This window comes from Carcharodon carcharias, chromosome 2 (genome assembly GCF_017639515.1).
Source record: "Carcharodon carcharias isolate sCarCar2 chromosome 2, sCarCar2.pri, whole genome shotgun sequence".
NCBI lineage: Eukaryota > Metazoa > Chordata > Chondrichthyes > Lamniformes > Lamnidae > Carcharodon > Carcharodon carcharias.
In genome coordinates this window covers 50,240,818-50,266,842 of record NC_054468.1, presented here as the reverse complement: position 1 = coordinate 50,266,842, position 26,025 = coordinate 50,240,818, and the positions used below count along the sequence as shown (strand labels likewise).

The following is a 26,025-nucleotide window of genomic DNA, read 5'->3' as shown; positions in this document are numbered from 1 at the left end:
CATCTTGATGACAATTGTAATCAAGAATCCTTTCAGTAATATATGGCACCAGTAGTAGCATTTGGAGAGTTGCTCACACTGGAGCCATGCATGCTATGGGATCAGCCACTCTTGCCTTGAATAGACTGGGAGAGCAAATGTAAAGGGACTTAGATCAGTAGTTATACAGAGTCAAATCCCAGTAGCAGGGTCAGCTCTGCAATGGGAATCGAACATGATGCCATCTCGCATGATAACAACACTTTGTCATTGGGACCAGACGAGCAGATTCTGACTTGTTGTAGTCTGCAGCTGGGACCCATCTGCCCCAAGCTCTTAGACGCAACGAACCATGATCATATCATTAACCTCTGAATGATCCATAGCAGTCTCCCTCCTCCTAAGTTACAGGCACCAGGATAATCATCTTGAGACATTTTGGCATAAATAAAGCAGCATTTCATGAAAGGCACTAAAGGTTCATATTCAGCAAAACACAGTTTGTTTGCCTTTGTGCAAAAGAAGTGAGCTTTCTCTGCAGTCAGTAAAGCAACTGTTTTAAAAATCGCAATAGATCTCCAGTAATTGTGACCTTGTAATATTAGATGACATGAATATCAATTTTGGTATTGAGCAGATGCTGATAATTTTAGGTTGAAAGATATGACTGTTAATATAGGTGAGCACAGATTGTTCATCTGAAATTCTCTTTAATAAGGGGCTGCTGAAAATCTCTAGCTTCAGGCAATGTTTGATCCTTCCTTACTATCTTCTATGTCATTAGTGTCTTTATCTTTAAGATGCTGAAGATCCTCTTCCAATGCTGGCTTCATGCACCGTGCCAGTTGCAGAGCATAGTAATGCAACATAACCAAGCTACAATCACATCAGACACTCTTTGTAGGCTGTATTGTAGTAAGCTGCCAGAACTAAGCAGACATCTGATAAGTTGTTTGAAGGGTCCAGTGGTTGATGAGGGCACATATGTGCAAAAAACCAAATGCATTCATTTGAAAGTTGCACGTTGTCATTGTACAGTAAATCAGTTTACTATAGAGATTTAAGCTGTCTGGTGAAAATAGGACAGTGTACATATCTCTTCCACATTACAGTTCACAAACCACTCAATTTCAGTCCACCTCAATTAATCATGTATTGTAGGAGCTAATGTGGAACAGTATGTACATCAGTTCTTGAAAATATATTGATGTAAATGCTGTAGTAGTGAGGTTCATTTAATTTTTCTGCAAAAGATCTTTTGAATCTGAACATGCGCTTGGTTTTAACTTATTTTCCCTTCCTATCAATGCTGCATGTAAATTTCAATAAAATCAGCTCTGATTTCCACTGATAAATTGGTGGAATTATTTTGCGTGTTGAGTTAGCAAAAGCTGCTTTTCTAATAATTTAAGTAAACATCTTATTGTTTTACCATCAAAAATCAGGTCCGGAGATGCGGGCACATTGCATCAATTACATCAGTATGCAAACTGCATGCTACTGTGTTGTGCTGACTTCACAGATGCAATGCATGTTCGTTTCTGGATTCAATTTTCAATTGGGAAAACACAATGCACACACTAATAGTTGCCTGAAGTTATAAATCAAAGCCTGATTCAGTTTGTACACCAAGAAACTACTAAAAGGAAGATGTCAACTGTTCCCCTCTTATAATCCTCAGGGTGTTTTGTTATTCTACCATCATAGTGGCAGGTTAAGTGGCTTTTTACTTCTCCATCATAGTACTGGAACCACGACAATAACAACAAGTTAATCCTATGTTTTACTCTTCTTAATAGAAATGAAGGTACGTATTTTCATCCCTCTGTTGGTTTCCACCATTTTATATTATTTGGGTATTAGGCCAAAACAACCTTCACTTTCACTTAACAATTCCTGTGCTTTTTCATGCTCAGAGATGCATGTAACAAGGGTGTTACCATAATCATGGGTGACTTTAATCTACTTATAGACTGGGCGAACCAAATTAGCAATAATACCCTAGCAGATGAATTCCTGAAGTGTGCATGAGATGGCTTTTTAGACCTGTAGGTGAAGGAACCAACTAGGGAACAGGATATCCTAGACATGGTTTTATGCAATGAGAAGGGGTTAATTAATAATCTTGTTGTGTGGGGTCCTTTAGGGAACAGTGACCATAACATGATAGAATTCTTCATTAGGATGGAAAGTGAAGCAGTCCGATCTGAAACTTGGGTCCTAAATCTAAACAAAGGTATGAGACATGAGTTGACTAAGGTAAATTGGGGAACTTCATTAGCTAGGCAATGCCTAATATTTAAGGAATGAATGCACACATTTCAACAGTTATATATTCCTTTCTGGTGCAAAAACACAATAGGAAAAGCAGCCCAACCATGGCTAACAAAAGAAATTAAGGATAGTATTAGATCCAAAGAGGAGTCATACAAAGTTAGTAGAAAAAGCAGCAAGCCTGAGGATTGGGAGCAGTTTAGAATTTAGCAAAGGAGGACCAAGAGATTGATTAAGAGGGGAAACAATAACTTGCAAGGAACATAAAAGTGTACTACGAAAGCTTCTACAAGTACGTAAAAAGTAAAAGATTAGTGAAGACAAATGTAGGTCCCTTACAGTCAGAAACAGGAGAATTTATAAATAGAGAACAAAGAAAGAGCAATTGAAAAACTACTTTTGTTCTGTCTTCACAGAGAAAGACACAAATAACTCCCCAGAATCGCGAGGGAACCAAGGGTCTAGCGAGAAGGACGAATTGAAGGAAATTAGTATAATCAAAACAATAGTCCTGGAGAAATTAATAGGCCAGGATTTTGCCCTCATCAGGCAGGCTCAGTGGGGGTGAATGGGAGCGGTTGGGAAGCCGTCAGCCATCTGTGATTGGGACCCAATTACGATTTCACGCTGGTGAGCCAATTAAGGCCCGCCCAGCGTGAAATGCGTGCTGCAGCACTCAGCACTGCCTGTAAGGGGAGGAAGAGTGGGTGGGGAACTTCGTGCATGCGTGCAGGAAAAGCTCCTTGAGGTACAGAGGAGATGAAGATTTTAAAAATTAAAAATAAAGAATTATAAAATTTTAAAAAACATGTCCCCTCATGTGACTCTGTCACATTAGCAGGGACATGTTATTAATTTATTTTAATTCACTGGATGTGGGCACATCCGACTAACATTTATTGCCCATCCCTAACTGCCCTGTTGAGAAGGCATTTAAGAGTCAACCACATTGCTGTCACATGGGTCAGACCAGGTAAGGACGATTGGTTTCCTTTCCTAAAGGACATTAGTGAACCAGTTGGGTTTTTATGACAATTGGCAATGGTTTCACGGTCACCATTAAACTTTTAATTCCAGATTTTATTAAATTCAAATTCCACCATCTGCTGTGGTGGGATTCTAACCTGAGTCCCCAGAGCATTACCCTGGGTCTCTGGGTTACCAGTCCAGTGACAATACCTCTATGTCACCATTACCACTATTTTTATTAGATGTTGGAAACCTCATCCCGCCCGTGGATGAGGTTTCCTAAAAGATCCAAAGGCTGCCTGGCCTTTTCGCTTGCCCCCCCCAATCGTAAGGCTGGACGGGCAGCGAAAAATTGAATTCAATTAGGACTTTAATGGCCTTTATAGGTCTGTTAATTGCCAACAGAAATATCGTGGGAATGCGTGATGATGTCGGGACGCTCGCCCGACATCATCCCGCATCATTTTACGCTCTTTCAGATTGGGCGCATGTCCACCCGACGAGTGTAACATTCCGGCCATGGGTGTGAAAGTCAATAAATCCTCAGGGTCTGATAATCTACATCCCAGGGTTCTAAGGGAGGTGGCTATGGAAATAATGGATGCATTGGTTATCATCTTCCAAAATTCTGTAGATTTTGGAACAGTCCCAGCAGATTAGAGGATGGCAAATGTAACCCCACTATTTAAAAAAGGAGGGAGGGGATAAGCAGCAAATTATAGACAGTTTAATCTAACATCAGCAGTAGGGAAGATGCTAGAGTCTATTATAAAAGGATGTGATAACAGGACACTTAGAAAGTATCAATAGGATTAGACAAAGGGATTAGACAAAGTTACCAAGGATTTATGAAAGGGAAATTATGTTTGACAAACCTACTGAAGCTTTTTTTGAGGACATAACTAGCAGAATAGATAAGGGAGAACCAGTGGATGTGGTGTATTTGGATTTTCAGAAAGCTTTTGATAAAGTCCCACATAAAACTTTAGTCTGTGAAATTAAAGCACATGGGATTCGAGATAATATATTGGCATGGATTGAGAATTGGTTAGCAGACAGGAAATGAAGAGTAGGAATAAACAGGTCTTTTTCAGAGTGGCAGGCGGTGACTAGTGGGGTACCACAGGGATCTATGCTTGGGCTCCAGCTATTCACAATATGTATCAATGATTTGGATGATGGAATCAAATGTAATATTTCCAAGTTTGTGGATGACACGAAACTTGGTGGGAATGTGAGTGGTGAGGAGGGTATTAAGAGGCTCCAGGGCAATTTAGACAGGTTGAGTGAGTGGGCACATACATGGCAGATGTTATATAAAGTGGATAAGTGTGAAGTTACCCACTTTGATAGGAAAAACAGAATGGCAGGGTATTATTTAAATGGTTATAAATCGAGAAATGTTGATGTACAAAGGGACCTGGGTGTCCTTGTGCACCAGTCACTGAAAGCAAGCATGTAGGTACAGCTAGCAGTTAAGAAGGCAAAACGATACGTTGGTCTTCATTGCGAGAGAACCTGAGTACAGGAGCAAGGATGTCTTACTGGAGCTGAACAGGGCCTTGGTGAGACCACACCTGGAGTATTGTTTGCAGTTTTGGTCTCCTTAACCAGGAAAGGATATTCTTGCCAAAGGGGAGTGCAGCGATGGTTCACCAGGCTAATCCTTGGGATGGCAGGATTGTCGTATGATCAAAGATTGGGCTGACTCGGCCTGTATTCACTGGAGTTTAGAAGAATGAGAGGGGATCTCATTGAAACATATAAAATTCTGATAGGGCTGGACAGACTGGATGCAGGGATGACGTTTCCTCTGGCTGGGCGGCCTAGAACAAAGGGTCACAGTCTCAGGATACAAGGTAGGCCATTTAGGGTTGAGATGAGGAGAAACTTCTTCACTCAGAGGGTGGTGAACCATAGAGCGATGTGGAAGCCAAGTTACTGAATATACTTAAGGAGGAAATAGATAGATTTCTAGACTCTAAAGGCATCAAGGGGTATGAGGAGAGAGCAGGTGTATGACATTGAGGGAGAGGATCTGTTATGATTATATTGAATGGCAGAGCAGGCTCAAAGTGCCGAATGATCTACTCCAACTCCTATTTTCTATCTTTCTAGCGAGTATATGATGCTAGTGTTGGTGAATGGAACGCTTCGCATTTCAGACACCCAGAAAATTTTCATCTTTACTACTCATGTGGCAAACTGACAGAGCAGACAGCTGACACATCATAGAACCTAGCCAATTTTCATTTCATCGCAACTAATGGAATGAAAATAGCAGCTAATCTGTTATACTAGATTACAGTTCAGAAAGTTGTGACGAAAATTCCCTCCTTCCTAGTGTCAGTATCAAGCAATCTCAGGTCAGGTATAACCAGCTGGATCATGGATACCACTCCTTCTACTTTGTCCCTACAACAATCCTTAGTCTCAACTTTAACCTCAGACGTGCATCTTTCACTGCACCATGGTGATTTCCCTTCCCACCCCCTGTCCATTTTTCAAATGAGCCAGAAGCCCTGCTTGCATTGATTTTCCATTGGAAGCTTTTATTCTTTTCATTTAGTTCTATATAACCATGCAAGTCAAATGTAGCATAAGTAAAGGAGTACTGCTAGATAGCAGCAAAATGCTTACCAACACTGCCCACTCTTTTGGCATGTTCAATTCTAAGAGGACTTCTACACAAACTTCTGGGTTCCTAAACCTTGGATTGGCAAGTACTGCTTAAATTATTTGTGCTTTGATACATTGGGATGAGAGTGCGCACTTAATATAAGGCAGCATTTTTCATGCCAATCTATCATTTAAAAGGTTTGAAAAACACCTAGGGGAGAATTTTCCGCATGTTGGATGGGCTGGTTGGGAGCGGCGTGGGCTGGCGCGGAGCTGATCGCCACCCGCAATCGGCTCCATGCTGCCATTTTATGTGGGCGAGCCTTAATTGGCCTGCCCAGCATGATGCACAGCTGGTAGCGCTACCCGTGTAGGCGGGGGGAGGAGGGCGAGTTGGGGCCTGTGCGCTTTCGTGCATGCACGTGAAAGAGCGCAGATATCTCCCTGAGGCATGGAGCTGCCTCTGGGAGATTAAGTTCATAATGAAATCTTTAAATAAAGAAAAATAAAAATTATTTAGACATGTCTCTGCATGTGACAGTATCACATGAGCTGGGACATGTTTATGAATTGTTCAAAAAATATTATAGGTCATATTGAACCTTCATGAAACCTCATCCCGCCCGTGGATGACGTTTCCCGAAAAATGTGAAGGATGCTTGGGCTCTTTTTCAGCATCTGTCCGACTCCCAAAATAAGAAGTTAAATACTGGTCAGTGCGCAGTTAACTGCTCTGAGGCATGGTGGTTATAAGGACCTTAAATAAAAAGACACCACACTGAACAAAGGCCAAGGGGAAAATATCAGCTTAAAACTGCTACCCATTGCTTCCCAGAGCCCACAGTTGAAAAGTGTGTGTATGCGGTTACAGGGTGAGACCACAATTCTCCCACTCCAAAAGCAATAACCTGCTGATGCTCTCTATCTGGACTCTCAGACAAAGACTGACCACAAAGGCCTTCGGTGCAATGGGAAAACAATAGCCAAAGTCAGCACCTTCAGTTAAGGATTGGAGAAAATACAAAAAAAATCCTATTCAAACATTTTACAGATGTATATAGAATTCTGTGTAGTTTTCTTCAAAGTTCTGGAGAAAGCATCTACAGTTCAATATGGATCTTTGTAAATGAAGAAATACATATTTAATGTTTATAAGAATCTAGAAGTATTCTGTAGGAAATGTTTCAGGATAAGATAAAATGCCATTTTAAAATTAACTGCAATAGGAAAGATAAAAATTAGTTCAGTATTTAAACAGGAATGACATTACAAAGTAAAAATACACTGTGTGAAAATGAAAATCTTACAATAAATTATGGAAATGTTATCTAAAAGATTTGATTTATGGACTAACACATTTACTCTACCTTAGAGGTTAGGAGAAAAAGAATAATTTTATAAGAGGAGGCTGCTCGTGTTATTTCTGAAGCGCTTAGTGACTCACATCTTGCTCATTTTAAGTTTTTTTGTTCATTGTTGTCCTTTACACATTCAAAAATAATCAGGAGTTACAGAGGAAACATTTTAATGTTTCCTAAAACATATATATTAATTTGTACTATACTTTGCAATTGGCTCTTCCCAGTCAGATTTTATTCTCAAGGACAGGGCTGATTTGGAATGGTTGATTATCTATAAAAAGTGGTGTAGTATTTTTTTTCAAAAGTATGTTCTGCTTTGATGTTGCCCTCACATCACTTTTTATGCCAGTAACTTCTAAGAAAGTGTTCAAATTATATTATTTAAATCATGCTTGTAACCTTTAAATTTGTCAATGTGGAAAATGCATCATAACTGAACTCAAATCTTATAATGGTTTCCTTAAAAATATCAGTTCTATGCCACCTAAACTTTTTTTGTCATTATGCACACAAATAAATTTGCAATTAAAACAATCAAATGCTTCTAAACCTTCAAACTACTCTACTTAATATATTTAACATGGGCTGAACTTTAGACAACCAGAAAAACAATTCAAGCTTGTAGCATTACTTCTGTCTGCCTGATGTGGATTTAGTGAAGCAATTTTGACTTTGGCCAATAACAGATCCACCACCCACCATACATCTCTCCTAATTTTCAAAATGAAAATGAAGATATGTATGATGGGCAGTTGGTCCAATATCACATTTTTTTTTACACAATCACCCCAAAGTCAATATTATTTTTTTTGCAGACCATTTTAATTAAGATTTGATTAAAATTTGTACCAAGTATCTCAAGTAATCAAACCAAAGTATAACTGTCAAATCAAAATACTGTACAATCCTCAAATTGTCTTTAATTTGTCACATAAATTGTCAATATAACTGTCATATATTGCTGTCACCTTTAATTAATAACTGGCTCAACATTTGGGAAGGAATTAAGAAGCCATTCTGTTAATGTGGGTTTTTAAGATTTGTTAACTGTTTCAAATGCAAATGCATGAACACAGGATGCTGGAAATAGAAATAATGTATTGGCAAAACTGACTTGCTGCAAATTGCGATTGACCTATTGTTAGGGTAATAATTTGGGGGATCTCTATATTATGTCTGACCTGTGATCAATCTACATTGGAAATGATTATTACTCTCACCTGGTCTCAGGAGAAACCATCCATTTCTCGGAATTGTCATCTCTTGACTAAATGTACAGACTTGCACACTTGAAAACATGCAACATTAGATAGCTGTGTAATAATGCCTCCACTGAATGGGAAAATTGGTCATGGTGGTGCCTATTTGAACAGCATTTCTAATCCCGTATATTTTTGAGAATTTTAGGTGGAAGGAGTAGCGTGGACCGATTCATAAACAAAAATATGGGATAATCAAATTCTGACACCCCAGCAATTTGAAAAGTCATGCTGCAGATGTAAACTATTTTCACAACACAATTGTACACATATTCCTGAATACCACCACTTTTTGTGTTGCTAATATATGCTATTACTGAAGTTTCCCGATAGTCAGAGATGCTTACAGAACAGATAGTATTAAAGTCTGCGAGCCTGTTGCCTTCACTTACACAGTGTTGACAGTGTTCTGTGACGGATTTTGCTGTAATCACTAGTGCGGAACACCGGCACAATATCAGATCAATACGTGCGATAAATAACAAAATTGCTTTATTATGTACAGAACCTATTGGCAAAATATTAAAACTGTTGCTAAGAACTATTATGAAATGTGACCAACAGTGAATTTCAAGATTATAAACTAATTCGCTTCCTAATGACGGAAATGTTTATATAAAGAAACAAATTTGTGGTTTCAACAATGACAAGTATCTAAAAATGGTTCACACCAAGATTTCTAATTGAAGCATTGATCAGTTGGTTTGTTTGCATGCAACACCCTCTCAGAACTCATACATCTTTAATATGTGATGCTCCTAACAGTTATTTATTGTCCCAAATAGGCAATATATCCATGTTACACACACGTGGGGCGACACATTACTGCAACTGCAAGACGTTACCTAAATTGTAATCTTTTTGGCTTTCGCTAAGTGCTTGCAATATAGCGTACAAAACGCGGCAGATTCCTTCCTGTTTTCCCATCTATCATCCCTTGCCCTTGAATCGACGAGTGTCAGGCATCACATTTCTGCGTAATACTTAAAGGTATTAAAACATGTACTAGATGTAAAGCTACACTGCAGTTCATGTTAACCTTCTTCATAAACTGGACCATAATTCCACATTATATTAAAGATAAGCCGTTACCATTGATAAATACACGCTCATTAATTTAAATACCAAAGATGTGCCTGCCACTCCATCCTGAATGCACAACTGAAAACTCTTGTGTCTTATTGTATATCATTCTGTAACTATCACAGCCAAAAACCCAGATCACCTTGACAATCATTTTCCTTTTCATTTTGCATGCCATGTAATCGTTTCGCTCTAATTGCATTTTAACCATTGAAAGCCAACGTTCATGCTGAGGTTACCTCAAATTTATTCTTTTCATTTTAATTACAGAAACACGTATTCGGCTACGTTCTGACTGACCTGCATGTGCCCCTGGTACATCCTGAATGGGTTCTTTACTGCAGGCGAGCTGCACACTTGCTTTCTGTCTGGAAGCAGTCGGCGCTGATGTGCAGCTCCGGGCTTTCTCCCTCAGAGGTGACTGGGAAAGTGACGGGAGCTGTCTGTCCCTGCTGCTGGGGCTGGCGCTGGAATTGAACCCGCCCCTCTCTCTATCAGTCTCCGGTCCCTGCCGCCTCCTCTTCACGTGCTGGGTTCGGAAACTGTGCGTGCTCCGTCACAATGTCACGGGAAAGTACCCCCCTGGAGGTCAGCAAGTCGAGACCTCAATGGTATTGCCTATTAAAGAAGAGAGAGAGAGAGAACATGTCCTCGGCAGCAGTTGCATAGATCTCTCCACTTTTACTGTGCTCCGCCTCAATCGTGCAGCGAGGTGTCACCTTTTTCGCACTAATGACCCGGGCAGATTGCATCTTTTATATAGAGAACACAAAAGTTGTGAGTTGCATACCAATGAAAATGTAAGTCAAAACATAATTCCATTCTTTGCAGAGGCGTTGGCAATTTTAAAAGGACGTTGTTGCCAAATTGAGAAAGTTAAAGGCAGCATCAGTACCTTTGACAGTGGAATCCCATGCCCTATAAATCAATTTACTGCCTAATTGGTTGCTTGGAAAATTTTGCAGATGCTATAACCAGAGCAATACAAACCTTTGAAACACACCTTTTCGATGCAAACTGCCATCTATAATATGTTAAAACATTTATGTATAGCGTGCATTTCCTGTACTTAAACCATGCCTTGCTATTCCCATAACACATCGGTGCCAAATCCGAATAACAAATTTACCTTACCAAGATTTAAATTAACTTGTACTAACCATTTACTGATCCCAGGTTTGTGTTTGTAATATAGGTGATGTATTGCCACAATTAATTTTCTGGCCCTGACAGTGCTGGATTCCTAATCTTCAGCACATCCATGACAACTTGGCGGGATGGAAGTCTAGGCCATGTTTGCCCCAGGATTTTAAATGTAAGAGAATTAGGCCTTTATAAGGCCTTGATTCTACTTCCTCACCCAACTGCATCCATAAGCTTTTGTGCAAGTTGATATTATAGCATTTTTATTTTGCCTTGGGTAACAGAGGGATTCTTTGAGTTGATATGTTTCCAATGCCTTTCACTCCAGCTTTCCTTCCCCATGACCCATCACTCTTCTCCAATCACAGCAGCACATATCATTTAATCTTCTTCTGTTGCTGATCGCACTCTGCACCCATTACAATCCTCATCAACACCTGTGCTATCTTCGAAAAGGTGGCCATGGAGATGTGGGCATGGTGCATGTCAGGAGTATTGCAGTTGGAGACGATGGAGGATTTGCTCTGCAGGGTGTTTAGTTAACTTAAGCTCCTTTTCTCTTTTCACAGAAATCTCTTCTTGAACATACCAGCTAGAAAATGGCAGTCTAGGTCATGTAAAGAATAAGCTAGAGGGGTCTGCATCGGGAGATTCACCCAGCACAATTGCACAGGAGCAAGGTCAGGAGGTTAAAAAAACCAGAAGCCAACTTTTTGGAGAGTGAACTCACAATTTGGTGCAGTGGGGCAGATGCTGACTTGTAGAAGAACCTGTAGAAGAACATCAAAGGCTGTGTAAAGCCACCTTCTCACTGCATTGGACTGCCTGACAGGAAGCCTTTGCACAAAATCAGAGAGCATGGAGGAGTCTATAGTGCCAACTTGTATGGGGTATTTGAGAAGGGCATAGAAACAATATTGTCAACCATAGAGCATTTGGTCAGCTCTATGAACACTGCAGTGATGGACCCTCTGATGACAATTCTGACAGTTTCAATGGAAACACAGACTCCTTTCATCTTGACTGAGTTTTGGCATCTCTATCAATTTTTAAAGTGTAAAGGAAAGCATGGATAAGAGCTTCTAAAGCATCCCACTACTGCTGCATTCTATTCTTGCACAGAACAGTGGGACCGCTCAGATGCAGCCCCATGACAGTGGTATAGGCATCCATCATGAGATAGGCATATGCTGTTCTCTATCAGAATGACAACATGCCTGGCTCCTTATTCATGTTGGTGCCAGACAGCTAGCTGGTCCAGATTGTCACAACTCATCACTGAAATATTCTCTTCTGCTTAACACAGTTTGCCTTCAACACTAACACCTTATCACCATCCCCTGCATCTTCAAATAACATTCCTTCAATCCAGCACCCATTCTAAAACAACAATTTGTTAGCTTTCTTTGGCTCTATGTAGTGTGTGTGCCTGATCGAAGAAGTAAACTTCAAATAAGTTTACAGTGAATGATAGCATAATCACTACACAATTAATCCCAAGGCCTAGACTAATGATCTGGAGATTAAAGTTCAAATCTCATCATAGCAGCTGGGGAATTTAAATTCAGTTAGTAACTTTTTTCAAAAAATCTGGAACATAAAGTTAGATCAGTAATGGTGCCCATGAAAGTACCAGATTTCCATAAAACCCCACCTGGTTCACTGAGGTCCTATAGGAAAAAAAATCTGCCATCCTTACCTGATCTGGCCTATATGTGACTTCAGACCCGCAGCAATGTGGTTGATTCTTAACTGCCCTCTGAAATGGCCTAGCAAGCTACCCAGTTAAGGAAATTAGGGATGGGCAACAAATGTTGGCCTGGACATCAACATCCACAACCTGTAAATGAATAAAAAAAACCTGTCTGACTTTAATCTCCATGAGTAACAAAACATAATGTATATGCTCATTGGATTTCATTTACAATAAAGTACAAACTGAAGACAAGACAAACAATTCTTTCCAAGCATGGTGCTACACCAGGATGGCTACATGTGTCATTCTAGTGCTTCTCTGAGTATAATCGGAGGCCCGGTATAACCTGATCTGTTTTGCTGCTCATTTCCTTCAAAAGATCATGGCACTGAGGTAGCCCTTCTCTTACAGAGCTGGCTCTTGCTTAGGAGACAATTCTGCTTGCATCTCTGTAGTTTGCTCCTGGGCAACCTGCTCTTACTGGTGTGATAAGGGAGCAAGAGCAGAGTACCAGGCATGTGCTGCTGTCCTGAGAGACAGCAGTATCAGGCAGGTTAACTCTAACCATTGCCATTCCACTGGGCCCTGGTTCTGGTTTCCCACCAATCATTGGGATGACTGATCTAATAGTAGCTACCAGATTCAGAAAGCTCTGAGAGGCTATTTGATGCTTTGTGGCTGCCAGAACCTGGAAATTAGTATGCAGGTGCTGTCTCTTCTCTCCTATTTTCACCAGAGCGGAGTCTGGGATTCTGTGGAGGTGAAGCCTAGTAATTGAGAAATGTGCCAAGTAGCCTGGGAGCACTGAGTAAATGATGTGGTGGCATCACCTTATTAAAGTGATGTTAGGTACAATAGGTGGTCAGTATTTTAAGATTTCATATTAGTGTCCTTTAACTAGCATGTATGTGAAGAGTCTGTTACATTTAATCAGTAAGAGTTTGCTGATGCTCAGGATGATCAGTGAAGAGAAGGGAGAGTGGCAATTGTGTTGCCTTACTTGCCCAGGTAAGTTGCTGAATTTTGTGTGGCACAAGTCTACATTCCTGGGGAGAGAGAGTTGCTGCTGAGTGGCAGTACCACTTCCATCCACACAGTGTAAGTGATATTCTTTGCTAGTTTCCTGCTATGGACACCAGTGCTATGCCTCTCCATTGCTATGTTTCATTCAGCTGGGTTTGCAAATCTATTTCTGAAAACTTGCAGCATTTTTTTCTCTATTCTGCACCATATTTTAACCCCTCATGTGGCTTTCTGTGCCAAGTAGTCCAATATTAGATATTCCAGGTAGTTAACACAGAAAAAACAGTCATGATACACAGTTAAACTAGCTGACAATCAACTGATTCAGGCTACCACTGTTCCTTACTTACCCTCTGCTCCTCAAGGCTGTCCTAACAACCTTCAGTCAGAGCTGGCTTTTTAAAAACTGAGCTCCAATTCCCATGCATCCCAGCAGGTTATTCCCATTTTAGATGGATTTTACATCAATCACTACTCCAAAAGATAAGCAAATGAGGGGGCACAGGAAATTCTGGTATAAATACCTCATTATACCAACAATGGGCACAACTCATTTTTCATTGGCATAACAATGATACAACTCAGTGTGACATTTTTAGGCCATTATATTTATCAAATAGTATGTTAGTGAAATTATTTTACATTATTTATATCCCACTTTTATTGTTGTTTTCAAGAATATGCTTCCTGCAGGAATCAAAATTGATTGCACTCCACTGGTGTTCTGCTGATACGTGACCACCAACAAGCTTGCAGCTCGCTACCTTTTTTTCCTGGAAGGTCACACAGTGCCTTTAATTTAAGAAAACTAGCATCACCCTATTTTTCAAAAGATAGTGAAGATTGAATGATCTGTGACAAGAGGTGAATGGATAGATATTGCATCTACAGTAGATGCATGTGCTATGTTGCATGAGAAAGAACCAGGTGAAGGGCAGCTAGAAGTCAGTGTTGGAAGAATCAATAAATCGATCCTGGAATGAACTGTCTTTCTGGAAGGTGGAGGGACAGTGGGTGTGGAAGGGCTATGTTCGGTTGTAATTTCTAATGATCTGTTGAATGTGTGGATTAGTCTGGTGGAAGGTAAGGAGAAAAGGTATCCTGTTGTTGTTGAGAGGTGATAGAGAGCTAAAGCAAAGGCATGTGAAATAGGGTAGGTACTTGGTTCATGCAAATAGACTTTGCAAACATGTAGCAAAATTGTTTTATAGATTTTACCTTGCCTAATTGTCTGCTGTGCATGTTTTAATGTTAATGCAATATTGTTTAGTGTCCAGTTCTAAGTATATGACATGATTTTAAATGTACCTTCAGCAGTGCCTTTACATTTTTGGTACGGTGTCCATTTATTGAACAATTTCATCTAGGGTTAGAGGGACTCAAAGTCCCTTTGATAGTTCCTGTACTTATACAGGACACATGTCTCTGCCATGTCTCTTGTCAACTGAGCATACATAGGTTACAAATAAAATTATTTAATTATAGGATACAATTGTAAAAAATGCAATTTGCTGGTGACTTCCTACTACCCACACACTATGTTCATAATGTAAGTCTATATTGTGTATTTGGTGACCCTGTGCTGTTAACAGAAAGCTTTGCTGACTGCAAACAGGGGTCAGAAATAGAATTAGAAAACAGAGATAGAAATAGAACACGCTAGTACCAATTCACGATTCCCATCGAGCAAAGTTTAGTAATGAGAATGCAGGATTGCTGAATTTATCCTTAGGTGCTATTCCATTGCTTGTATTGATTGCATATGCTCAATTCATGTGCTTAAATTTTTCTATTTTTTACAGTAGGGAGTTTCAGCCAAAAGTTTTATTGCTGTATTTTTTTGAGTGTTTTCTTTAATACCCCAAACAGAACTATATTGCCCTATGAGAATCTGTGTGATAAATGCTTAATTTTCAAAATCGTGTTCACAATTCTGAAATATTATTGTATTTATGGTCAGTAGTGAATGAATGGGGTTTGCTTCATTAGGCTTACAGCCGGCCACACGTTTTAGCGTGGCAATTTATGGTCACCAGGAGTCTGAAACAGCATGAGGGCCTCAGCAGGGTATCTGGAATCGAGACAAGTAACAGCATGTGTCCTCAACTAATCAGATTGAATAATCTTTCATGAGGCACACGATCTAAACCAAAAATCTAAGTTAATTCAATGTAAAATCATCTAAAAAAAGGGAACAAAAAATGGGATTAAGAAAACAGATTAAAGAGGCAAAAAGAAAAAAATTAAAACATTTTTTACATTGTTTAATTTTTTAACATCAACAATTATTGAAATCTGAAGGAACAAGACTCCACATTTGCAAAAGTTATTTTTCAGTGCAAAAAATGTTATTTGGAATACTTAACATTTATCACACAGTTAACAAAATCACTTGCACTTGAATAGACAAGCCCTAACTTTGTCTGGTGTGTTTTAATGGGTATGTAGTGAAGTATTGCAACTGTGTGTCCTCATCTGTTGCATGCCGAAACTTTTGTTGAGATATTGGTATGTGAAAAGCTTGTGGAGGGGCAGGGTAAATCACACCATATGTCATGATTTCCTGGTGTAACTGTGCATGTGGTGATGCCAGAAGTTGCTGTCCAATTTATTGTTAATAATGATGAGTGCTTAGTTATTCCTAACACAAAATCCAGGCCTATATCATGTCTGTCAATTCAACAAAATACCACAGCACATCTATTTGTTCAATGCAATCAGACTGAAGGGAATGCAACCTGGCTTTACGAGATGCATTCACAATTTAAATTGGCCCCTGCAGCCCCATTGAAAGTGGGCACATTTCCCTTTGTGTCACTGAATCTGGTGGGAAACTCTCCAATAAGATTAAAATGAGACTTGGTTTACATTGTGTAGCAATCTCTCGTTGTCATTCCAAACACACAATCACTTCTTCCTTGCTCCATTCACAGCAGCTTTGGCAGCATTCTTTTCTCACTTGATAGATTTTGCAGAACCAACAACTTCTCTCATGGCTCCTTCTTCATTTCACAGTCCAGGTACTTGACACCTTGCCATTCTGCTTACGTTTTGATTTTTCTGCATCTCAGCATGTGCACAACATGCAGCAGTCTCAGACATTTTCACTCTCTTTTGTAGCACGCACTCAATAATGTATATCGTCTCCTTCTGCAGGGCAAAATGAAGAATGAGGTCCTTTCTCAGCTCTACCCAGGAGGACAGAGAATTGGACTTCAGAGGCCATGCGACTGTAAAAAAAATTATCTGGTTCACTTGTGTCCTTTAGGGAAGAAAATCTGCTGCCCTTACCCAGCCTGGTGCATATGTGACTCCAGTTTGACATCAGTGTGGTTGACTCTTAACTGAACTCTGAAGTGGCCTAGCAAAACAGTCAATTGAGCAAGCCATTCAGCTTAAGCCATACAGAAAAGTATAATAAGAATAAAACAGGTTGGGCCACCCAGCATCGATCTAGGTACCAGATATAAGAAATGCATACCCTGCCCAGTCAACCTTGCAAAGTCCTCCTTGGTAACATTTGCAGACTTGTACCAAAATTGGATGAGCTGTCTAACAGACTAATCAAGCAACAGCCTGACATAGTCATACACAGAAAATCATACCTTTCATCCAACATCGCAGAATCCTTCACCACCATCTCTCAGTATGTCTCACCAGCAGGACAGATCCACCAGAGGTTGCAGCACAGTGGTATGCAGTCAGCAAAGGAATAACTGTGTGAGTTCTCAACATTGACTTTGGCCCTACGAAGTCTCATGGCATCAGGTTAAATATGAGCTGGGAAACCTCATGCTGATTACCACCTACCGCCCTGCCCCAGCTGATGAATCAGCACTCCTCCATCTTGAACGTCACTCAGAAGAAGCACTAAAGTAGCCAGGTCACTGAATGAACTCTGAATGGGGGACTTCAATGTCCTTCACCAAGAGTCACTCTGTAGCAACACAACTAACCAAACTGGCTGAGTTCTGAAGGACATATTTGTAAGAGTGGGCTTGTAGCAGGTGCTGATTGGAGCAACATGAGGGAACAACCTACTTGATTTCATCCCCACCAACCTACCTGTCACAGACGCATCCGCCCATGACACTATTGAGAGGAGTGACCATCATACAGTCCTCATGGAGATGAAATCTGGTCTTCGCATTGAGGACACCTTCTGTTGTACTGTGTGGCACTGTTGCTGTGCTAAATGGGATAGATTCAGAATGGATCTAGCAGTTCAATTCTGGGCATCCTTGAAGCCAGAGGATCAGCTGTAGTTTAATGAGAAATGCAGGAAAACATACTAAGAGCAGCACCAGCATACCTAAAAATGAGGTGCCAACCTGGTAAGACCATTACACAGGACTATATGCCTGCTAAACAGCAGAAGCAGCATGTGATAGATGGAGCTAAATTATTCCACAACCAATGGATTAGGTCAAAGCTCTGAATCATGTTACATCCAGTCATGAAGGAAGGGGCTTCACGAATATCATCATCTCAGTGATGGTGGAATCCAGCACATGAGTACAAAAGACAAAGCTGCTGCATTTGCAACCATCTTCATCCAGAGTGCCAAGTGGATGATCTATTTCAGCCTCCCTATGAAGCCCCAGATGCAAGTCTTCAACCAATTTGATTCACTCAGCTGAATATCAAGAGCAGCTGAAGAATGGCAAAGGCTATGGACCATGGCAATATCCTGGCCTGTAATATCAAGCACAAAGGAAAATGGTTGTGGTTGTTGGATATCAATCATCTCAGCCCCAGGACATTGCTGCAGGATTACTGAGAGGAGTGTCCTAGGCCCATCTATCTTCAGCTGCTTCATCAGTTATTTTCCCTCCATCATAAGGTCAGAAGTGGGGATGTTTGCTGGTGATTGCACAGTGTTGAGTTTCATTTGCAACTCCTTAAATAATGCAACAGTCCATGTCTGCATGCGAAAAGATCTGGACAACATTCAGGCATGGCAAGTAACATTTGCATACTTTACATTCAAGTACCAGGCAATGATCATCTCTAGCAGGACAGAATCTAACTATCTTCTCTTGACATTAAATAGCATTACAACTGCCAAAACCCCCACCATCAACATCCTTGGGTTCACCATTGACTAGAAACTAAACTGGACCAGCCAAATAAGTATTGTGGCCTACAAATACAGGTCAGAAACTTGGCACTCTGCAGTGAATATCTCATCTCTTTATTCCCCAAATCCTTTCCCCCCTCAACAAGACACCAGTCAGGAGTGCGATGAAATATTGGCCACTTCCCTGGATGAATGCAGCCACTCAAGCAACTCAACACCATCCAAGACCAAATAGTCCATTTGGTTGGCACCCCATCTACCATTCTTAAACATTCATTCTGTCCACCATCAGCACACTGTGGCTTCTGTGCGTATCATCTCAGGATGCACTGCAGCAAATTGCCAAAGCTTCTTCAACAGTACCTTCCAAACCTGCTACCTCAAGCGTCTAGGGGAACAAGGCCATCAGGCGCATGAGAACGCTGCCTCCTGGAAGTTCTCCTCCAAGTTACCACCATCCTGACTTGGAAATATATCACTGTTCCTTCATTGTTGCTGGGTCAAAATCCTGGAACTCCCTTCTTAACAGCATTGTGGTGTACCTACTACACTGGTTTAAGATGATAGCTCATCACCACCATTCAAAGAGGTTACACAGAAATGCACCCTCAGACCCAAAGGCCACTGACATATCTTGCCCAACCAGTTCACGCACAGCAGGTATGGACAAAGGGGCCTCAGCAGGCTCATCAAAATTTGCCCCACCATGGGTCAGTTACCCTCAATAATTGCCTATATTGTGGAGGCACCCATTGATTCACAACACTGTGTCTAGTTCAAATGTGTGCAAGTCATCGAAGAAGAAGACTTCATAAGTTTGACATAAGGAGGAATCTATTCCCGAGTGTGGAGTATGGCATGTGTATACCATCATGGACGGTAAAGCACCAGGTCATTTTAAAGATTGCCTAGTCAAAATCGCTGGCATCTCAGTGCTGCTCCTCATTGATGTGGCACAAAAATATCTACAATGAGGGACAAGCTGTACCATCATTATTTTATGCAACTTTTTCTCACTCCTGTGACAGTCACTTTAAACTTACAATGACTCAATTATTCCTGATTTGGGAATGATCATAGTTCCAGTGCGCTACAAAAATGTCACCCTAGACAAGTTCACATTCTACGTAGCTAAAGGCCGAAGCGTTATGGAGTAAACCTGTTGATAAGCTTGGCTTCAAAGCTGAAGACTACACCAGAACACACATTAACATGATCAATGACAATGACTATGTGCAATGCTATCCTTCCTTATTACCAGGTTTGGGGAGATTAAGAGGTACTGTCATGTTCCTCACATTGACTCCTCAATTCTGCCAGTTTTGCAAAATTTGAGATGGTTGCCATTTGCAATCCATGTTGAAGTGTCACAGGAGCTGAATACACTTGAAGCAGATGGTAGCATTGAACAAATCAATTCCCATGGTTATTTAACCTGGTCATTGCACAACGCAAAAATGGCCAACAAAACCATGGTAACAACCCCAAGTAGATTTTGTTTTGAGAAGTGCAAACAGCCCTTTGCAACCTATGGATTTTTTCCTTGCTGTTCATGATCTACATTGTAAATGGTCAGAAATCACTACAACAAATTTCATAGCCACCACTTTGGTCATTGACGTTTTCAACAAGTTGATTACAAAATGGGGTTTGACAGAGACTATCACTACAAACAATGGACTGCAGTTTGTTTCCAGTCAGTTCACGGAGTTCCAAGCAAGCTATGGAATCCACTACCATCTGACATTGCAATACAACCCTCAATCGAATGGTGGTGTCAAACGCTTCAACAGGGTGATCAAGGACAGTCTACGAGAAAGCATGTGTGAAGGGGGAAAGAGTTTAACCAATCCATTCATATCCTACTTCATCCATATCAATCCATCCCACACTCTGACTGGAAAAGCACCAACCAAACTTACAACCGCTAGTAACTTTTGCATGTTGCTGACCATTCTTAAGCTACCACTGCCATCTGATGAGAACGTTAGAACGAAAGCAGATGAAAGTGCAAAATGACAAGGTAAAGTGCAAGCGTACTTCGACAAATGAACATGCAGAAGGAAACCATGTTTGAGATTGGGTTTGCATTAATCAGCTAAATTATGATTACAAGCTCTCATCATCTCTATCACGAAAGGAGGTCATGCGGTTGCTCGGTACTGACACTTATCTGTTGGATGATAACACAAAGTGGAACATGAGGTGCTTAATAGTGAGCAGACCCGGATATTTCAAGGGCATTGATTATGAGGCTACATTCCCTTTTCTGATGAGTCACTGTGATGTTGATCACTTGCCTCAGCGAGGCAATCATGCAGAACCACAACCTCAAGTTCTTGGAGCTCAGCGCCATCATTAGTGACCTTCATGCCTCAATTACTATTTCCGCACTTAGGGAAAATGGATACTCTGAACTCAAAGAAGTGACTTGATAAATATATGTTTAACGCTAAAAAAAAGCGACCCGCAGTCGAAACCTTTCGTCTTGCACACAGGTCAGATTCGCAAGAATAGCAAATTTAAACAAAAGCTTGGCAGTTAACTATTCCCTGGTGCATTCTCCATGGCAAAACCCCTATCAGTCAGAGTCTACTTTCCGACAATCTTTGCATGCAGTATAAATTATTGTTCCCCTTTGAGCTTTGATATTCTTGCAAGTCTGTCCTGATGTGGTCAAGATGAAAAGCTTTGACAGCACGTCTCTTTTTTACAGCAATACTCAAGTTCTGTACTACCAAGCAACTATTGGTATATATGTTTGTTGTTTATAATGGCTCTTTAGTTTTACAAGGGGGAAAAGATGTTGTGTTCAGTTGTTCATGGCTTGATTGTGTGAGCCTGTTGATTGCTCACTATGCTGTTAGTCAAGCCTGTGGATGTAGTTACAGCAAAACTGAAAGGAATTAGTAAGCTTGTGGTTGCAGACATCTTGAAAGCATGTGTAATAAAGCTCCTGTGTACACATGGAACCTGGTGAGAGTCATCTCTGCATATCTCCGAGGCCAAAACACAATATTTCTATCCTAAATTGTTTTCATATGTCTACCCTTATGTAATATTTTAAATTGCTGTCTAAATGCAACAGAACATAAGGGAAAGGATTACAGTGAATTGCAGAGGATTGCAATCTTGACCGATATTTTTGGTCAGACTTTATTAGTTGAAGACTTTTCTCAGGATGCATCAATTGCTTTTATTAAGCCGACTGACATTGTGCCCAACATTCTGAGCATACTGTTCCATCACAAGAAGTGGAGCTGGGTGAGACTCCTGTTCGCTCATGGAGACCAATGCATACTGTCTTCTAAATCATGAGGAATCATTATTACAATCAAGGTCATCATTACAATCGGAATGGACAAAAGTGTGTTTGATTAACACCCATTCCAATGTTCTGGCAGAAGTTAAAGCAGTAGCCAGTCTCCAAAATCAATTATCCTGGTCGTGGGCAGCATTGCGAGGGTCCTCAATGGAACTTGCACACCCTCAGCTGGTTACAGTTCTGTTGGTCCAACGAACACATATGTAATTACCCAGATAGCTAGGAACAGCTAAGAAATATCCCCAAAGCAGAGCTGTTATGCAAAGCACAAGACTCAGCCACTCCCCATTGCAATTTCTGCCAATCCAGAAATTTCCTTCCAAGTGCTTCCTTATTTTCAATCTCTAACAATATTTATTTGTTATTTAAGATAATTTGAAGAAATGCTAGAAGTAAGATTTCAGAAGCTCTATGCAGGTAAAGCTCACATTATGCCTGATACGATCAGGTGTACAGGCCTACCAAATGGTGGATGTGGGCGCCATCTGGGGGTCCAGTCCAGAACTGTGGGCTGAAACCCAAAAGAGCAATTTTAAAAAATAATTTAAATGCAGTCCCCCAAAAGTATGACTGGGACCATTATTTATTGATTGCTGAGATGACTGCACCAAAACTGTCCCCACTATCCTGGCCTGTTTCCAATGATTTGCACCCTAGACAACCCCTGTGGTCTCATCAAGTTAATTGCTGGTGATCATATACTGGATCCTTCTGAAATTCAGAGGAACTCCCAGTATTAGGAGCCTCCAACACCGGCTCCACTTCTTTCCATGCCACTGGCCTTGTAAGGGGCAGGGAGAACCTCCAAACTTACCAAGGCCCTGATGCATCTGAGCCCCAATTCAAGTCCAAGCCATTTTTTTATTCATTCACAGGATGTGGGCTTCTCTGGCTGGGCCAGCATTTATTGCCCATTCCTAGTTATCCTTGAGAAGGTGGTGGTGAGCTGCCTTCTTAAACCGCTGCAGTTCATGTGATATAGGTACATCCACAGTGCTGTTAGGGAGGGAGTTCCAGGATTATGACCCAGCGACAGTGATATATTTCCAAGTCAGGATGGTGAGTGACTTGGAGGGGAACTTCCAGGTGGTGGTGTTCCCATCTATCTGCTGCCCTGTCCTTCTAGATGGTAGTGGTCGTGGGTTTGGAAGGTGCTGTTGAAGGAGCCTTGGTGAATCCCTGCAGTGCATCTTGTAGATGGTACACACTGTGCTGCTACTATGCATTGGTGGTGGAAGGAGTGAATGTTTGTGGGTGTGGTGCCAATCGAGTGGGCTGCTTTGTTCTGGACATTGTCCAGCTTTTTCAGTGTTAGTGAGAGCTGCACTCATCCAGGCAGGTGGGAAGTATTCCATCACACTCCTGACTTGTGCCTTGTAGATGGTGGACAGGCTTTGGGGAGTCAGGGGGTGAGTTACTCGTCGCAGGATTCCTAGCTTCTGACCTGCTTTTGTAGCCACAGCATTTATATAGCTAGTCCAGTTTAGTCACTAGTCAATGGTAACCCCCATGATGTTGATAGTGGGGGATTCAATGGTGGTAATGCCATTGAACATCAAGGGGTGATGGTTGGATTCTCTCTTGTTGGAGATCGTCTGCAACTTGTGTGACGCGGATGTTATTGGCTATTGTCCAGGTGTGCTGCATTTGGACATGCATGGCTTTAGTATCTGAGGAGTTGTGAATGGTGCTGAACATTGTGCAATCATCAGCAAACATCCCCACTTTTGTTCTTATGCTGGAAGGAAGGTCATTGATGAAGCAGCTGAAGATGGTTGGGCCGAGGACACTAACCTGAGGAACTCCTGGAGTGATGTCCTGGAGCTGAGATGACTGACCTCCAACAACCACAACTATCTTCCTTTGTGCTAGGCATGACTCCAACCAGTGGAGGGTTTTCCCCCTGATTCCCATTGGCTCCAGTTTTACTAGGGCTTCTTGATGCCACACTCAGTCAAATGCTGTCTCACCTCTGGAGTTCAGCTCTTTTGTCCAAGGCTGTAATGAGGTCAGGAGCTGAGTGGCCCTGGCAGAACCCACTTTGGGCATCAGTGAGCAGGTTATTGCTTAGCAAGTGCCGCTTGGTAACACTTTTGATGACCCCTTCCATTACTTTACTGATGATGGAGAATAGATTGATGGGGCGATAGTTGGTCGAGTTTGATTTGTACTGCTTTTTGTGTACAGGACATACCTGGGCAATTTTCTACATAGCCGGGCAGATGCCAGTGTCTGATATGCTTGAAGTTAGATTCCTAGCCCTTTCCAAACACTCTGTCCTATTTTGTGTTCTGGAGACTTTAATAGGCTCTCCTGGGCTCTCCTTCCTTTTCAGTTTTTTCATAATCCACCCCCCTCCACACACACACACACACCGCCCCCCCCACCCCGCCTCACATGCTAACAATGAGAAAGGAGACGGGAAATACAGGACTGAAGGTGTTGTATCTGAATGCACACAGTATACAAAATAAGGTAAATGAGCTTGTGATACAGATTGAAATTGGCAGGAATGATGTGGTGGGCATCACAGAGACATGGCTGCAAGGGGATCAGGACTGGGAGCTAAATATACAAGGATATACATCCTATTGAAAAGATAGGCAGGTTGGCAGAGGGAGTGGGGTTGCTTTGTTAGTAAGAAATGAAATTAAATCGATAGCAAGAAATGACGTAGGGTCAGATGATGTAGAATCTGTGTGGGTAGAGTTGAGGAACTGCAAAGGTAAAAAAACCATAATGGGAGTTACGTACAGGCCTCCAAACAGTAGTCAAGATGTGGGGCACAAGATACACCAGGAGATAGAAAAGGTGTGTAAGAAAGGCAAGATTACAGTGATCAAGGGGGATTTCAATATGCAGGTAGACTGGGAAAATCAGGTTGGTAGTGGATCCCAAGAAAAGGAATTTGTGGAATGTCTATGAGATGGCTTTTTGGAGTAGCTTGTGGTGGAGCCCACTAGGGAACAGGCAATTCTAGATTTAGTGTTGTGTAATGAGGCAGATTTGATAAGGGAGCTTAAGGTGAAGGAACCCTTAGGGGGAAGTGACCATAATAAGATAGAATTTACCCTGCAATTTGAGAGGAAAAAGCTGGAATCAGATGCAACGGTATTACAGTTGAATAAAGGCAACTACAGAGGCATGAGGGAGGAGCTGGCCAGAATTGATTGAGAGATGAGCCTAGCAGGAAAGACAGTGGAACAGCAATGGTAGGAGTTTCTGGGAGTAGTTTGGGAGACACAACAAAAATTCATCCCTAGGAAGAAGAAGCATGCTAAAGGGAGGATGAGGCAACCATGGGTGACAAGGGAAGTCAGGGACAGCATAAAAGCTAAAGAGAAAGCATACAATGCGGCGAAGAGCAATGGGAAACCAGGGTATTGGGAAGCCTACAAAAACCAATAGAGGACAACTAATAAATGAATAAGGAGGGAGAAGATTAAGTATGAGGGTAAACTAGCCTGTAATATAAAAGAAGATTGCAAGAGTTTTTTTAAGATATATAAAGGGTAAGAGAGAGGCAAAAGTGGACATTGGGCTGCTGGAAAATGATGCTGGAGATGTAGTAGTGGGGAACAAAGAAATGGCAGAGGAACTGAATAGGTACTTTGCGTCAGTCTTCACAGTGGAAGACACGAGTAACATCCCCAAAGTTCAAGAGAGTTGGGAGGCAGAGGTGAGTATGATGGCCGTTACCAAGGAGAAGGAGCTGGGAAAACTGAAAGGTCTGAAGGTGGATAAATCACCTGGACCAGATGGATTACACCCCAAAGTTCTGAAGGAGATAGCTGAAGAAATAGTGAAGGTATTAGTGGTGATCTTTCAGGAATCACTGGAGTCAGGAAGGGTCCCAGAGGACAGGAAAATCACTAATGTAACCCTCCTGTTTAAGAAGGGAGTGAGGCGGGAAATTACAGGCTGATTAGCCTGACCTAGGTTGTTGGAAAGATTTTAGAGTCCATTATTAAGGATGAGATTTCAGAATACTTGGAAGTGCATGGTAAAATAGGGCAAAGTCAGCATGGTTTCATCAAGGGGAGGTCATGTCTGACAAATCCGTTAGAATTCTTTGAGGAGGTAACAAGTGGGTTAGACAAAGGACAGCCAATGGATGTTATTTACTTGGACTTCCAGAAGGCCTTTGACAAGGTGCAACAGGAGGCTGCTCATTAAGATAAGAGCCCATGGTGTTAGAGGCAAGGTACTAGCAT

The 26,025-nt window shown here is 41.3% G+C and overlaps 1 protein-coding gene across 1 annotated transcript in view; it reads right to left on the bottom strand.

Annotated features, from left to right (window-relative positions):
- pex5la (peroxisomal biogenesis factor 5-like a) overlaps window positions 1-9,968 on the bottom strand; it is a 188,355-nt gene extending 178,387 nt beyond the window's left edge. The window contains exon 1 of the mRNA XM_041176635.1: window positions 9,845-9,968. Within this exon, the coding sequence (XP_041032569.1) occupies window positions 9,845-9,865 (21 nt within the window). The 5' untranslated portion in view covers window positions 9,866-9,968. The remainder of the gene's footprint in view (window positions 1-9,844) is intronic.
- Between the last annotated feature and the right edge of the window lie 16,057 nt (window positions 9,969-26,025).